Source organism: Drosophila guanche, unplaced genomic scaffold (assembly GCF_900245975.1).
Source record: "Drosophila guanche unplaced genomic scaffold, DGUA_6, whole genome shotgun sequence".
Lineage (NCBI taxonomy): Eukaryota > Metazoa > Arthropoda > Insecta > Diptera > Drosophilidae > Drosophila > Drosophila guanche.
This window is the reverse complement of record NW_022995753.1, coordinates 1040962-1056780: the sequence shown is the minus strand read 5'-3', so window position 1 is coordinate 1056780 and position 15819 is coordinate 1040962. Positions and strand designations below refer to the sequence as shown.

General features: G+C 41.4%; 1 protein-coding gene across 10 annotated transcripts in view; it reads right to left on the bottom strand.

Annotated features, from left to right (window-relative positions):
• The window catches only part of LOC117588726 (protein kinase shaggy), a 65175-nt gene that overhangs the window by 7241 nt on the left and 42115 nt on the right, over window positions 1–15819 (bottom strand). For 3 of the 10 annotated variants that reach the window (XM_034280194.1, XM_034280196.1, XM_034280186.1), the window contains 9 exons: window positions 11897–12087; window positions 11738–11821; window positions 11414–11467; window positions 10508–10618; window positions 10197–10434; window positions 9919–10112; window positions 8307–8496; window positions 7792–8244; window positions 3379–3546 (listed from right to left, as the gene is read on the bottom strand). In XM_034280194.1, coding sequence (XP_034136085.1) covers window positions 3379–3546; window positions 7792–8244; window positions 8307–8496; window positions 9919–10112; window positions 10197–10434; window positions 10508–10618; window positions 11414–11467; window positions 11738–11821; window positions 11897–12087 — 1683 coding nt within the window. Of the gene's footprint in view, window positions 1–3002; window positions 3547–6597; window positions 6965–7791; window positions 8245–8306; window positions 8497–9918; window positions 10113–10196; window positions 10435–10507; window positions 10619–11413; window positions 11468–11737; window positions 11822–11896; window positions 12088–12246; window positions 12367–12985; window positions 13916–15819 lie in introns of those variants that run through there. The other 7 variants (XM_034280195.1, XM_034280191.1, XM_034280193.1 and 4 more) reach the window with 6 other exon arrangements.

The following is a 15819-nucleotide window of genomic DNA, read 5'->3' as shown; positions in this document are numbered from 1 at the left end:
CCTGGCATCTAATAACTCTTTTCACCAGCAGTGCGGCTGGCGTGCCCTAAAAAGTATGCTAAAAAACACTATGTTCAACGGGCCCCATCCAGACATTAGTTAAATAACTTTAGATTCGATCTCCCTCCAACAAAACAAAACAAAAAAATAGTCTGAAATAAACCCCATTTGAAAATACAATCATTTTTTATATATATTTTTGTTTGTAATTTTTATTGTTGTTTTTAAATTAAGGTTTTTCTTTACGCTTTTATGTCGTGTTGTTCTTCTTGCAACCATTTTCATTTTTCTCAAATAATGTTTGTTTTGGGGCATTCTTGATTTCATTTTTCATTTTCATCTTTTGTTTGCAATTAGTTTAGGTTTAGGGTTTTCTGTGTTTATGTTTGTTATTATTATTATTATTAAATTTAAGTTTTCATTTTTTTGTTTGTTTTTCTCTTTTGGATTTGTTCTTTTTGTAAGCGAAACGTTGAAATTGTTTTTCATATATATATATATATATATATATAAATATGTATAATCGCATATACCATATTGTATATCTAGATCTTTGTTTCTTAAATGTTTTCCAAATTATATATTATTATATTCTATTTGTTCATGTATTCCATTGTTTCTGTATGTGTGTGTGTGTGTGTGTGTGTGAGTTACAATAGTTTAAATAAAGTGTTTTTTTGGTGTGTTATTTTTTGTTTTGGTTTACTTCGATTATTCGCTAAATTGTGTATTTTGTTTGTTTGGGAGCTTAGGGCGGGAATTTGGAACTTTATTTATTTAATTTTAATTTTTAGTTTTTAAGTTTTAGCTTTCTGGAAATTAGATTTGCAGGTCTGTTGTCCATGTCTGTGTCTGTGTGTGTGTGTGTGTGTGTGTTTATATATGTATTGCATGTATATAATTAATTTTAATTAGTTTTGATGGATACAAAACTCAACGTTCATTAAATTTATAAATGTATCTTTTTAGTTAGTAAAAAAAAAATATATCTATTATAGATGTATACATACATATATGTATGTATATATTAATATGCATAAATACATATACATATATGTATATACATATGTATATCTGTATGCATGTATGCAGGGAGCTCTATGGAAATACATACAAATAGACTTGTTTGCTTTTTGGTTTCCATTCAATCTTTTCCAAGTGAAAACCCAGACTCTGGGTGGATCGATGGGGATGCGAATGTTGCTGCTATGGGAGGGGGGCCTTTGGGGATTATATATTTAGATAGTATATACTACAGTATGTAGAGATAACTTTCATGCTAAGTGGGGTTCAAGCAGTGCTGCTGTTCTGTGAGGGTGGGAGGGAGAGTGATGGTGCAAGTGGGGATGGTACAGCAGGTGGTGCTGCTCGTGGTTAAAATCAAATATATAGGAGCCTTGAGTAGAGGTTGTAGAGGGTTGTGGTTGTGGGACTGAGTGTCAAGGGAATGCTCGAAACTGACTTAAATCTAAATTAACTTTCGCTTGCGCTTGTTTGTAATCCGTAACACACTCCTCTTTTCTCACTGTGTATTGCATTTCATTTCCGTTCGTATTCAATTAGTTTAAATTGTTCAATTGCAGCTAAATGTTTTATTTGTTGATTAGTTGTACACATAAGTATGTATCGAGATTACTCCCTCCACCGTTTCGACCTTTCGACCTTTCGACCTTTAATTAGTTTTTAGTTACATTTGGGTTTGCTTTCCTTTTTTTAATTAAATGTTATGGGTGGCGTCGCGCGCTAAAAGCGTTTCTTTTTTCTTTTACTACTCACTTTCATCAATTATCGAGTAGTTCGTCCTACCCCTACCCCTCCCCCTACCCCCACATGCTCCGGTCTGCCGTCTGTTATCGTTATTATCGCAAACCGATTGTGTATTGCGTTTATAATTTGTTTAATCTTCTTGGTTGTATATTGCATATTGCGTTTTGTTTTTCTTTGAATCCTTTCTTCCCTTGCTCCTCACTTCTAATCGTAGTTAATGCTAGATTTTACTTTAAGAACAGGCCACCGAAAAAAACGTTTGCTAAGTCTGTGTGTGTGTGTGTGTGTGTGTGTGTGTGGGAGGGTGGGCAGGGCAGGGCAGGGCAGTTGCCTCTTCCGATGAGGCAGCTGCTTTGTGTCTTTCTTTTGGAATGGGGTTATTGCTACTAGGATTACGACTGTATGTATATTTTCTTTTTTTTTGTATATTTTTATACCGTATATAATATAATCTATACCGTGTATGTATGTGTGTGTATCTGTGTGTGTTTATAGATGCACTTGCGCGAGTTTAGTAAACGTTTTTGTGTTTTGTTTTATTATTCATTCGGTTTCATTGTTTTATTTGTTTATTTTTTGCTAGTTTCTCTCTTTCCCCATTGCTTCCTTCTCTTTAGCCATTTATATGTAGCGCTCCACCCCCACTAGCCCGCCCTCTCTCACTCTCTCTCTCTCTCTCTCTTCATCTCTCCGTCTCTGTTTTTCTCTTGCTATTTTCGAGTGCTATGCTATAACTATATCTGTTAGATATCCGCATAGATACACTATACTCGTATGTACTATTTAGTATGATGGTACGTTAAAGGGGACAAAAAATTTTGATTTATTTCACTAAGTACGAGTAATCCTCTCATTTGTGGTAGGCCTTTTTGCTTTAGATATTCCCGTCTGTATAATACAATAACAGGAGCTGCTGTTTTTTTTTTTTTGCTTTTTGTTTTTCTTTTTTGCCAGTTTCCATTTAATTTGTTTGCTACGTGGATGGTAGTTTTTTTGGGGAATGCGTCGGCGGAGGGGCGGGGACAAGGGACAAAGGACAAAGAAGAGCGGGTGCTTTCGCTCCTCTTTTTGTAACATTTTCCATATATCCATTACCCTCGGGGGTTACTTTATTATGGGCCAGGGATAATTGGATTACATAATACAATATTATACTCGTAATTAGTATTTTATGAATAGTTTTTAAGTTGATTTCTTGTTTTCTTGTTGATTTTTGGTTTTAGATTTTTTTTGCTTTTGGTTTTTATGCTAAATAATTTCCGCCTTTGCCATGCACATAGTAGCTACATATACATACATACATGTGTGTGGCTATTTGTCAGTGTGTGTGTGTGTGTGTGTGTGTGTGTGTCAGTGTGGTCGTATGTGTGTGTGTATATGTGTGAGTGGCTGAGGCTTATGTTGCCATCACGCTCCGTTACCTATGCTGAATGCTGCGAAAAAAAACTAACTTAGGTCTGCTCCAACCCTGAGAGCGAGCGAGAGCGAATAAAACATACATATGCGAATAACAGTACGCTGTAGAAAGAGCATTTTACATTAACAGAGCGCAGCTGTTGCGCTAACCGGACGCTGTTGCTGCTTCTGTCTCGGTCTCTGCTGCTGCTGCTGCTGCTGCTGCTGCTGCTGCTGCTGCACCATTTTCGTCACCACCTGCGGCAGCAGGTGTGGCAGAGGCTCCTCCTCCTGCTGCTGATGCTGCTGCAGTCTCGCCATTTCCGCTGCCGTTGCCATTGGCCGTGCCGCCGCTGCTGTTCAGAGCGCTGTTAGACTGTGAGCCTGCGATGATTTTAAGGGGATGTTAAATATCGATAAATGTATATGCAGATATACGGTATTCTTTTTCTTGTTTTAAATTTTAAATTATTTGTGGGGTAGGGGTGATACAAATGTCAATTTAAATTCTTGATCAAAAATATCATTTTGGCATGTGAAATAAAATGCGCTACGCTCCGAGCCAAGGTATAATTTTGTAGGGTGTTTGGCATTGTCTCTGATGTGACACAAAGTGAGCGAGGGTCAGGGTGAGAGCGCCTCACCTTGCACAAGGAAGCCTATGGGGGCCTACAGAGGGACAGCGATAAAGAGAGAATAAAGTACCACCTGACGCAACGGTTTCTTTCGGGAATCGTGTCGGCATGTTTCGAACCGCCTGAACCGCCCTGCCCCATCCCATGCACCATAACCTCGCAAAAAATAAAACTTCTCGCACACACAATAAAATGAAATAATTCAAAAAGGAAAGGCAACAAAATATGGTATACTTTTCGTTTAAATATTGTATTTGTTTTCTCTCATTTTATTTGTTGTATTCGTTTATTATTGGTATGTATTATTATTATACGGTTTTCATCCACTTCTCATTCTCATTGCTTTTGCTCAATTATCATCAACGGTTCTATATATTATCATGATTATTACACCAATACATACATATGTATACAATGTCAGAGTATGCGTGAGTGTGTGTATAGCTTTAGTATTTCTTTTCTTTCCAGCTTTTGCTTCTGTTTTTTATGTTTCTAGGAATTTTAAAAATAATGCATGTAAATGTGTTGAGTTTTTTGTTCTTTTTTCTCTGTTCTTTTGTAGTGGGTGGCCTAAAGTACTAGGAAAAATGTTTTCTTTTTTTCTTTTTTATTGTTTTAATTTGTTGTGTGGTGTGTGTATTCATTAATCGTTTATAATTATCGTTATCATTAGTTTAAGGTCGGTTATAATAAACTATATAAATAAATATATACGGTTTTTAGCGGATTTCTCTGCGGTACATCCTTATGTGTGTTTCGCTTAGTTATGTATATTTTGTTTTACACAATTTCGCATGTGCAAATTGTCGATAAATCATTAAAAAAAAAAAAGTTAACTCAGGTTGGCAGGACGTTTGCCTAGACCATCTCTGACTGTACCCTAGTGCCTCGGTTGAAGCAGTCGGGCTTAAGGCCTTAAGGGGATCGTGGGCGAGGAAGAGGATGTGACGAGGCGAGGCGACACTGACTACGAACTAGTGGTAGCTACAATTAGGTTAGAGTAACAGTTACAGTTTATATATTCAGCGTGCGGCTATTAACGATCAATCATCGACTAATCGAACAATCGGATCATCGACAATCGACCGACAATTTGACTTTATCTACATATTGCAACTAAACCGTTGATTCTCGAACGCCTATACGGACACAAACATGGATGCACATATGCACACACGCTCGATCCCTATCTACCATCGGTATGATCTACTCATGCTGATTCCTCAGAGACCCTTCACATGTTCAATTGGTCCACTTCCACTTCTATTACATTTTCAATTTCAATTTAAACACAATTCTGTCTCGACTAATTGCTAAATAATAATACATACATAAGTTAAGATATACTTGTATGTATATATTCATATTTAAATGTATTCAACTATAGGCTCAGACACAGCCACGGCCACAGCCACAGCTACAGCGATGCGTGGCCGTGTCTACCTACTACTACATACATATATTCATATTAAAAACAAATAAATATATTTGTTTAAAACAAAAAAATTGAATATCGCATTGCATCAGATCGTTTGCTTGGTTTTGTTTTTGTTTTTGTTTTTTGTTGTTGTTTTAATTAATGAATTGTATGTGTGTTTTATTTATTACAAAATAAAATTAATAATTATTTTAATAAAAATAAAAATAATTTATTTATTTAATCTGTATGTATACAATAATGCCTTTTTGCAAAAAAAAAATGTATTTATATTGTATATATGTATGTATGTTTGTATATATACACATATATATAGATAGTTTGTGTATGCATAATTGTTTGTTTTTTGCTTTTAATCAGTTTTTTGTTTAATTAACTTTAAGATTTAACATAACATTAACATTAACATTATGCTTCCGTTTTAGCTTTCTCTTCCTCTTCCATCTCTGCTTTTTCTGTCGGTGTTGGTGTTAGTATTGGGCGTGGTTAGGGGTGTACTGTACTTTTGCTGTCCCTGTCACTGTTAGTGTCATCGTTTTGTGTCATTTTATAGTTGATCTGTATTATTACGATTTCCATTTGCATAGGCCTTTCTTTTATTTTTTAAATCTACTTGAATTTGATTAAATTGTGATTGTGGCTTAGTGGCTCTACGTTTTCTTAAATTTCGCTACGAAACTTGTTTAGTTATCATTATTAATGGACTCTCGTTTTAAACACACACTAAAAACAAATTGGTAAAAGTAATACACAATGACTCTGCTCAAAATACATATACATATACATATACATATAGGCATATATTATTGTGCATGCATTAGTAATTAGTTCATTAGTTTGGTGGTAATAGAAGAGGAAAAAAACAACACAAAATAATAATACAACGATCGAGAGAGAAAAAGGAGGAGAATCTATTGGTTAAAAGAAATCAGCACGCTATGTGACTGACTGACTGACTGTCAAACGGGGATTGAATGAACTTATCCCGGGTGATCAGTGATCAGAGCTTTACTATTATAATTATGGGTTGGTTCTTGTATGTATGTATAATCATCGTTATAATTATATTAATGGTGTATTGTTGTATTATTATTATTATTATTATTAGTTGCTTATTAGTTTTTATTTTAGATTTAAAATAAATTTAATTTTACCTAGGTAAAATGTTGCTTGCTTTCTCTTTTTTTTTTTGTGTAAATTTGTTTTGCTGCGTTCTTTTTACGATTTTCGTTTTAATTTTTAAATTTTATTTTTTTTTTAATATAAGTTTTTATTTCTACCACTTCTTCCTCTTCAACTCATCTTCTTCTTCTTCTTCGGCTTCTTGTTACTTTTCAGTTTCAGTTTCCGCTTCTGTTTCTGTTTCCTCCTACTCCTCTTCAGATCCCTTGATGCTCGTCGAAGCTGGTGTATAGCATTGGATTGGTTTTTTCTCAACGATTGCAATTTGTATTAAACATTTATGAATATAACTTCTATGTATAGCTTGTTGTTGTTGTGGTTTTTGTATTGGTTTCCCTCCGTTATCGTTTATAGTTATCATATATATATAAAATTGTTATTGTGGTTCTTGTTGCGTGTGTGTGTTCTTTTATATATATTTTTGTTACTCTACATATAGATATATACATGCAGATATATATATATATATATATATATATAGGTAGTACATGTGTGTGTGTGTGTGTGTGTGTGTGTTTGATTGTATGATACTATCGTCCCTATGAATCTGTAAATAAAACATAAAACAAAAAGAACAAATCAAAATAAAATTCAAATTCAAATTATAATCGGTTTTGTTTTCATTTTTCAGTTTTGTTGGTAAAAGAAAATTAAAATTATAACAAAAAACCACACACATCATTTCATACATAATCAATCAATCAATCAATACAATACAATACAATACAGAAGATGTACCATAGAGCCACGGCACAGACCAAGGATCACAATCAGAACAAAATGGGTTTGAAGAGCTGCGACATATTTATTAGGAACAAATAATAATTCCACAACTTTAAATAGAGAAAAATGAATGAATTTGTTGACTTTGTAATTTTGAATGCTGGCAGGACAGCCGGAAATCGGAGAGTGCCGTTTGAACTCTTGTACTTAGGGGGGCTCTTGGCTTGAGCTCTACGATCTTGGAAGCTACTCTTCTCAAATCTTCTTCTGTTTTGCTTGGTAAACTTGAACTAAACTTGAAAGCATTCGTCTTGATTTGTGAATTCGTCTGCTATGCTTGTGATTTTTATGCACAGTCTCTCTGTCTGGCTCTGGCTGGATTGGTTTCTCGGTTTAGATCGAATGCATATGTGTATGATGGGCCATGACTCCATGGTCCATTGTTTTGTGGGAGCCAGCCTAAGACCATTTGCTGAGCAGGCTGGGGTGTGGCGGCTTCAGAGACTTGCGCGGCACACGCAGTGCGGATGCGTTTAGTGCATGAGCCACTGGAGCATGCAACCAAATGGCAACCATGGGGATTGAGAGGGAAGGAATACAGTGGTGGGGGGAAGGAAGGGACAGGACGAGGGATGGCCAACGCTCACTCACCTGTCACGTTGGCGCCACCAGCATTGGTCGCAGCTACGGAGCCAGCTGCAGTGGCAGCACCCGCCGCACCACCTCCGCCACCACCGGCGGCTGCAGAGCCACCAGAGTTTGCCTGTTGGACAGCCGGGGCAGCTGCCACGGCGGACGGCGCACCGGAGCCGGGATTGCTATTGTTTCCTTGACCACCGGCATTCGAGCCGGTCGCCGATCCACCGGCGGCTGCAGCGGCGGCACCTGCTGCTCCCGATCCCGATCCGGAACCGGCTGCTGATGATCCTGCTGTCCCGCCTGCCTGAGCCTGGGCGGCACCGTCCGCAGAGGCGCCGCTGCCCGTTGAGGAGACGCTGGTGGAGCCGCTTACGGCACCGGCAGCTGCCTGCCCACCGGCCGAGGAGCGAGTGGCCAGATGCTTTGGCAACAACTGCGGCACTAAGCTGGGCTGTATCGAGAGCTCTGTGGAGAGAACATGTATTAGAGGAGGGATCTCCAGATGCAAATCTGAGTGTGGATCTAACCGTGATCTGTGAAGTTAAATAGTGGCGGCATGTCGCGGCCATTGGGCAAGGTGTGGTTCCCCTCCATGCGCAGTTCATCGAAGAACGGATGTGCACAGGCCTTGAGCGGTGTGATCCGAGCGCTGGGCGTGTACTCGAGCAGCAGGGACACCAAGTTGATAGCTTCTGTCGGAGTGCGTATACGGAAAACCTGGAGTGAAACAATCGGATTAGTGTCTCTTTTAACAGAATCGAGTAGATGGCGTGAGGTAAGAAGATTCTTGTGTCTTGACAACAAAACAGCAACACAATCGAAATTGGAAACGGAATTGGCAGGACAGGGACACGGCAGAACAGGACAGGACAGAGCAGAACAGGGCAGTAGCACACACACAGACACAATCATCAAAAGAGGACACATTGAAGAAGTCTAAAACAGCAGTGGGACAGCGGACAGTTGGGCTGCGGACAGCGGACAACGGACAGTGGAGTTGTGGGCAATAGGCGAGGGCAAGAAACGCAGAAAAAACTATTCAAATCAAAATAAAATTTAAATAAATTGTAATTTAAATGCAAAAAGCTAGAGCCAAAAGCTAGAAAGCAATGAAAATGCAAGAAATAACTGACAAAATCCGATGCTTAAGCATTGAAAGCATTTGGGGATTGAGTTGAGGAAGGCGTTGGGCCATGACTGCACTGCGGTGAATGTACTTTGATTGCTTTTCCGGGTTATCTTCTACGCTAATCATGAACCATTGATACTGGTATGGATCCTGGAAATCTCAAACTCTACTACCCTGCCTGTTCGTCGTCCGTTGTCTCTGTGTTCTTGCAATACTCCTGCTTTACATGTGTACTTTCTCAGTCCCTGGAAATACACAGGGATGTACGCTGAGGTACATCCGGAAGCTCTAAACTATCTAGTTTTTAATTTCCTTTATCTAAGTCGGGAGCAGTTGCATTGATTCGAGTCGGATTGCTGTCACGTCATGCACACGACATGTATTTGTGCTATCCTCTTAATTTATTCTCATGCATTCTCTTTTACAGCATTCGCTTGTGCGTTCTCCTTGTCCAAACGTGTGGACAAAAGTTGCATTTGCATTGTATTTACAGGCGGAACAACGTGAAAAAGGAAAGCCCAGAAATGGTAAATGGCTCGAATATATGTACAAATATGTAATGCAAACGTTGTATGGCAAATGTTGCTGGCATTACAGGATGGGGTTGGCTTTGCGAGCAACTCTTTAACGATCTTTCGAGATCTTCAGGTTCAGTGTTTTTGGGTTCAATTTTGGAATTCATTTCGTGGCTTACTCTCAATCGGTGTTTCTGGTTTAGGGCGTTTGGAATTTGGGTACGTTCGAGTAGTGACTGCAACGAGTTTTTATGTACACTTTGATTATATATTTGTGGAAAGACACAAACACACAACATAGGATGGAAATTAGCTGTCGAATTAGTGGGGAGAGCTCAGCTCAGCTCAGCGTCTCTTTGGGCTTATTAAGAGAAGTACAAGTGGACCGATGGTGGATCGAAAGCGAGAACCCGAGCAGGAGGACTACAAGAGCAGCACCTCGAGCGCCCAAGAACCAAGAGGGAGAACTGAGGGGGACATCTGACTGGCACTTACTTTCTGCCATGGATGACTCTTAATTTGTGGGAACTTGAATTCCGTATAGTTTGGATTCATTTCGCGTATTTGTTCTCTTGTCGGTGTGCCCAGGACCTTGATGACCTCGACCAGCTGATCGACACCAGAGTCGCCAGGGAAGATTGGCTGGCCCAGCAGCAGTTCAGCCAGAACGCAGCCGGCACTCCACACATCTACAAACAGATCGAGAGAGAGAGAGAGAGTGAGTGAGTATGAACTGATGTAACTGATGCTTATGTTGTGGTCTTTGCACTCACCGATCTTTGTTGTATAATTAATGGCGCCGAATATGAGCTCGGGTGCGCGATAATACCGGGAGCAGATGTACGAGACATTCGGCTCACCGTGCAGCAGCTGCTTGGCGCTGCCAAAGTCACATAGCTTCAGCACGGCCGTTTCGGGATCGAGCAGTAGATTCTGTGGCTTGATATCACGATGGCAAATGCCCAGCGAATGGATGTAGGCCAAACTTCTAAACAGTTGATACATGTAGAGCTGTATGTGGGGGGTGGGAGATGGATTAGCATCAGAATTACACATTATTCAATTTGAATCTCAAAGAACTCACCCGAATAAAGTTGATTGGTATCGTTTGCTTGGTTTTGGCATATTGGCGAGCCACTTTGTATACGGTTTCTGGTATATATTCGAGGACTAAATTCAAAAATACTTCATCACGCTGTGGGTTTCGACATAGACATAGATATATGGATAGAAAATATAGAGAATAGATTAGTTCAGTTAATGATGTTGCATCTGCGAGAGGTTTGTCTGCGAGTGTGTCTGTCTGTGTGGCTATGTATGAGCGATGGATACATCATGGATATCGATAGCATACACACATACAGAGAGAGAGAGCGGCTATAATGGGTGTAAATGGGATTTTGGATGGGATTTACGGATCGGTTTGGATTTGGATTTGTATTTGGACCGATGAATTTGCGATTTCGCATGCTTCAAGAGAGGTACAAATAGGTACAGTTTGTGACAAAAACACACACATATGTATCTAGCAGATAGCACATAGCAGAGAGAGAGAGAGAGAGTAGCGGAGCAGGGTATGGGTGGGGCTGGGTTTGGAGGGTGGAGATTTTGGTGGTTTCGGGATATATATAGAGAGCGAGAGAGAGAGAGAGATACCATGCGGCGTACTCTTCTGTAATAGGTTCACTGTACGTTTCTCTTTCTTTTAACTTTAGCAGGTATATGAGAGATACATATAGAGATAGAGATAGAGATAGAGATAGTAGATACATATAAATATATATATATAGAGAGTTAGGGAGTTAGAGAGAGAGAGAGAGAGATGGATAGCTGGAGGAGGAGGCTGGGAGGGAGTGGAGAATGTAGATAGAGATAGACAGAGAGATGGATAGATTGTTTGATAGATAGAGAATTGTATGACCAGTGGAATGAGATCGAGAGATCGAGAGAAAAGGCTCTTTCCAGAATTAGAGATTACGAGAAAAGATACCTGGGGCTTGAGCACACTGGCAAATATACCCAAATCGATGGGAAATTCAGCCAACTTGAGCAAGTTTTTCGGTTTTTGGAATATGAAAATGAAAGAGATTTATATAACACAATTCACAAATTTGTAAGACTTTTTGTTGTTGTTTTTTTTAAGATAGTTCTTTAGAGACTCTGGCATATTGTTTTGCATTCTTCAGGGGTTTCTTTTTTTTCTTATTTCTTTTGTAAGCTTCTCACCCACCCCCAAACCACTCTTCTGTATAGCCACTAGGATCTGAAGGATCGCAGGAGTAGGAGGATAGCGATGCGATACCGCGACACTCACCTTTTCACCGCTCGAATAGAAAAAGTACAAAAGCTTCACAATATTACAATGCTCCAGCTTCCGCATTATTTGCAATTCACGATTCTATAAAGAAAAGGAATGTAGATACAATTATTTATAATGCAGATTATAGATTTGGTTGTGTTTGTTTTGCCTTACCTTAAATCGTCTGTCTTGTAAAACTTTTTTGATTGCCACCAGTTCGCCGGTGTCGCAGAGCTTGGCCTGGAATACCACACCGAAGCTGCCATTGCCGATGACCTTTGTGTCTGTGTAGGAGACCTCTTGAACGCGATCGGTGCCCTGGCCGGGTGTTGCAACAACTGTTGTAATTTTGGAACCATCGCGACCTGCGAGAGAAAGGAGAGACACAGAAACAGAGAAAATGTTAATGAGTTTTTTAGTTGCGTTTATCGTTTGAATAAAGATTTCTGTAAATTTCATTGGTTTATCCATAAAACCAACACACACAACAATATTAGAGTAAGAGGGAGGTAGAGGGGGAGTACCTGTCGTCTCCCAGGCGCCCTCCAGCTTCTCCTTGCTCCTATCGACCTCCTTTGGAATGGACAATGCGACGCTGTGCTCGGGCCACAAATCATTCAATTTGCCGATCAATTGCTTCATGCCTAATCGCAGGGATCGCAGGATATATGTCAGATATACAAATCAAACAGATACGAGTGCAAAACAAAGGAAACAAAGGAGAGGCAAGGGGTTCAAGTTAACCATAAGCGAATGGCCACTGGAACAGTGAAAGCGAAATACAAACAGAGAGCAAAAGGGACAGAGAGAGGAAGCAGTGGAAAGTGAGAGATCATGATAAGTATTCCGGTTGATTACCAAACTAAACATTCCCCAGGTGAGCAGAGCAGACACTTCCCAGAGTTGATCTCAATGATTCTCATATGATTGCATGATATGAAGGTTCGCCTTCGCCTTTGGATTTCAATTTGCATTTGGATGCTGCCTTCTTTCGTATTTTGTTTTTTTTTGTTTGTTTCTAATTAATTTTGGCATTAGCGCCAAACTGTCGACTGTGGCAGCTGCTACAACGCATCTGCCTCTCAGCATTCAGCATTCAGCAGTCAGACTCTGCCACTGCCGGGGCGAGGATAAGATGGGGATGTGACACATTTCAGGTTCAGGTTGTGGGACACAGCGACTGCGACATGCAGGAGGGAGCTCTGATGGACTGGGAGGAGTCACGGATAACGGGTTACAGATTGACGGGGGGTTCTCCTGTACTTGGATCCTTGTACTGCTTGCCACCAACACTGGTCGTGCTGGCGCTGGCCGAGGACGAGCTCTTGGTGCTCTTCTTGAGGGCCGCCAGCGATGAGGAGCAAGTGGATGCCGCCGCAACAGCTGCTGCCGAAAGGGGTTTTGCTTTTTTCTTGCCATTGGCGGCGGCATTGCGCCTCCGTCGCACATCCGACGGAGACGAGGAGGAGTTGGAGCTGGAGCTAGAGGAGGATGCTCCGGTGGAGGAGGAGGAGCAACCCTCCTCCGATTCCGACTCGCCCGACGACGACGACGAGGAGGAGGAGCCCGAGGCGCCAGAGGAGGAGCTGGAGTTACTCGTGGAGCTGTTGCCGTCGCTGTCATTCGAATCACTCGAGGAGCGACGCTTCTTGTCCTTTCGCTGGCGCCGCTGCTCGGCCACGGCTGCGGCCGACGCTGCCGGCGGGACACCTCTTGCGGCCGCAGAGCCAACATTGGAGCCATTGGCAGTGCCACTGCTGCCGCCACCGCTTCCACATCCAACGCCTGCCGATGGTCGCCGCTTGGTCTTGGCCGCCTGAACGGTCGGCTTACGTGGCGGCATCGGTGTCCAGGGTCGACTGCCGCTGGCACCACCCACCGCCGCCGAAGCGGCTGCCGCTGCTGCTGCTGCTCTCGCCTCCATCTCGTCCATTGAGATGGGTATGGAGATGGAGTTCTGTCTGCCTGTGGCAGTACCCGAGCTGGCCCCACCCCCATCCGATTCGCTGGCATCGTTGATTGTCGATGCAGATGCCGATCCCGTGCCCGTGCCCGTGCCCGTGCCCGTCGCTCGCTTCTTTTTTCGCACCACGCGGACCACTTTGCGGACGCGCGGCAACGCCATGGGCACCACCTGTGACCTATCCACCTTGAGACCGAGTAGCAACGCCGCACGACGCCAATACACTGAGCCACTGCTACGGTCTGCCTGCTGCTTTGGCCTACTTTTTCGCTAGCTTTTCTCGCTGCAGTCACTTGACTTGACCAACTTTTGCCCACCGAAACCACCGCCGACACCGCTCCGCTGTGCACCGCTGATCGGTTGACGTTTTCGTTTCGTTTCGCTTTGTTCTGATCAATCGATCAAAAGATCCAACCCGATGCCATCCGATCAATTCGATCGATCTTCAAATAGACAGTGCAAGCCACAAAAAAAAAAACAACAAAAAGAAACCAGAGGGAGAGAGAGCGAGAGGGCGATAGATACAATTAAATAGAACGATTTCGAATTTGGGTTATTTTCGTTGAGGCTTTGTTTCACTTTTATCGATCTATATCTATATATTTTGTTGTTATATATTTATTTCGTATCGTTGCAACTATATTGATAGGATACGATCTGAAGCGCTCTGTTCTGTTCTGTTATGTTTTCTATTCTAACTATTTTCTTTTTTTTCCGTTCCGATCCGATCCGAACCGATCGCTCGAACTTCCGTTGCACAATTGGCCACAGATCTGCCATATCCCGCTGCCATTATCTCTCACTCTCTCACTCACGAAGCACGACGTTCGGGCAGAGGGGTTCGGATTTGAATTCGGGTTCGCTGCACCCACACACCAAACGAAATCTCCAATCTCCAAGCTGCAGGCACAGCACGGCACGGCACGGCACGGCACACGCACCAACCACCACACCCCAGACTTTGTGCTCGAGAAAAATTGTTCATAAATATTTCGACAATTTGTTGCTTTTGCACAATTTAATTGCAGGAAAATTTCGAATCGGGGAATGCCAAAAAAAAAAAAAATAAATAAAACGATAAGGCAAGGTCGGGTAATGGGGATGGGTCAGCCAAATAGATGGATAGAAAGATAGACAGAAAGGCACAAGGTAGAGAAGATGAAGAACGGCAGTCAGGTGTAGCCAAGCATGCGACACAGCGGACACGCCCCTTTGGCCACCAATCTAGAGAGGAGGCTTCTCTGACAGTTCAATGCAAAAACCAAAAACAAGAAGCAGCAGCAGCAACAATGTTCACGGGGAAGAGATGCAGCTGAAGCTGCAGAAGAGAGAAAGACAACACAAAGAACAAAACCTCGGCAGAGAAAGGGTTAACGGTAAGCAGTAACGTGAGAGAGCAGCAGTAAGCAGTAGCACTACTCATCAAAGCAGTGCAAGTAACAGTTGCATAGCCGAATGAAGCAGTGCAATAAACAGGGCGGTGAAAGACTTTGCCAAAGCAGTCGAGCATATGGGAAGATGAAACATTAGCAAATGGCTGAAGACAGTCAGAGACGAAACGGAAAGGATACGCAATATGCAATTGAAATTTATTTAATTTTAATGAATCAATTAAGCGATATAAATCATATATAAATAGCCACAAACGAAAAAGCGAAACTGAAAGCGCCAATACGAAAGGCAGGCCGGCAGGCCAGTCCGGCCAAATGCAGATTTAACCCTTGGCATGGCAGTGGCATTGTTTTGATTATTTATTTAGCACAATGTACTATGAGTCTCACACACAGATCAGTGTGTGTAAATCATTTCCATTCAGCGAATGATGAAATTGCAAAACAAATATCATCGATTGTTTTAGCAATTAAAAAATACAAACCAAATCAAAACCAACTAACAAAGAGACGCCCAAAGGCAAGACAAAAGACAAATGATCTGTCCTCTTCAAATGATCAAAGTGCAATAGATGCATCCTAAATGGCCATCCACCTGCCTTCTTCTATCGCTGATTTCTATAAATTTCCATTCATCGACAATTATCGATCCATTTCGATACGATGTGAGGCAGCCGAACAGTCTGAATGTTTTGTCATTCAGTCAATTAATCAATTGCTTATTCAAGAGTGTAAAACATTAA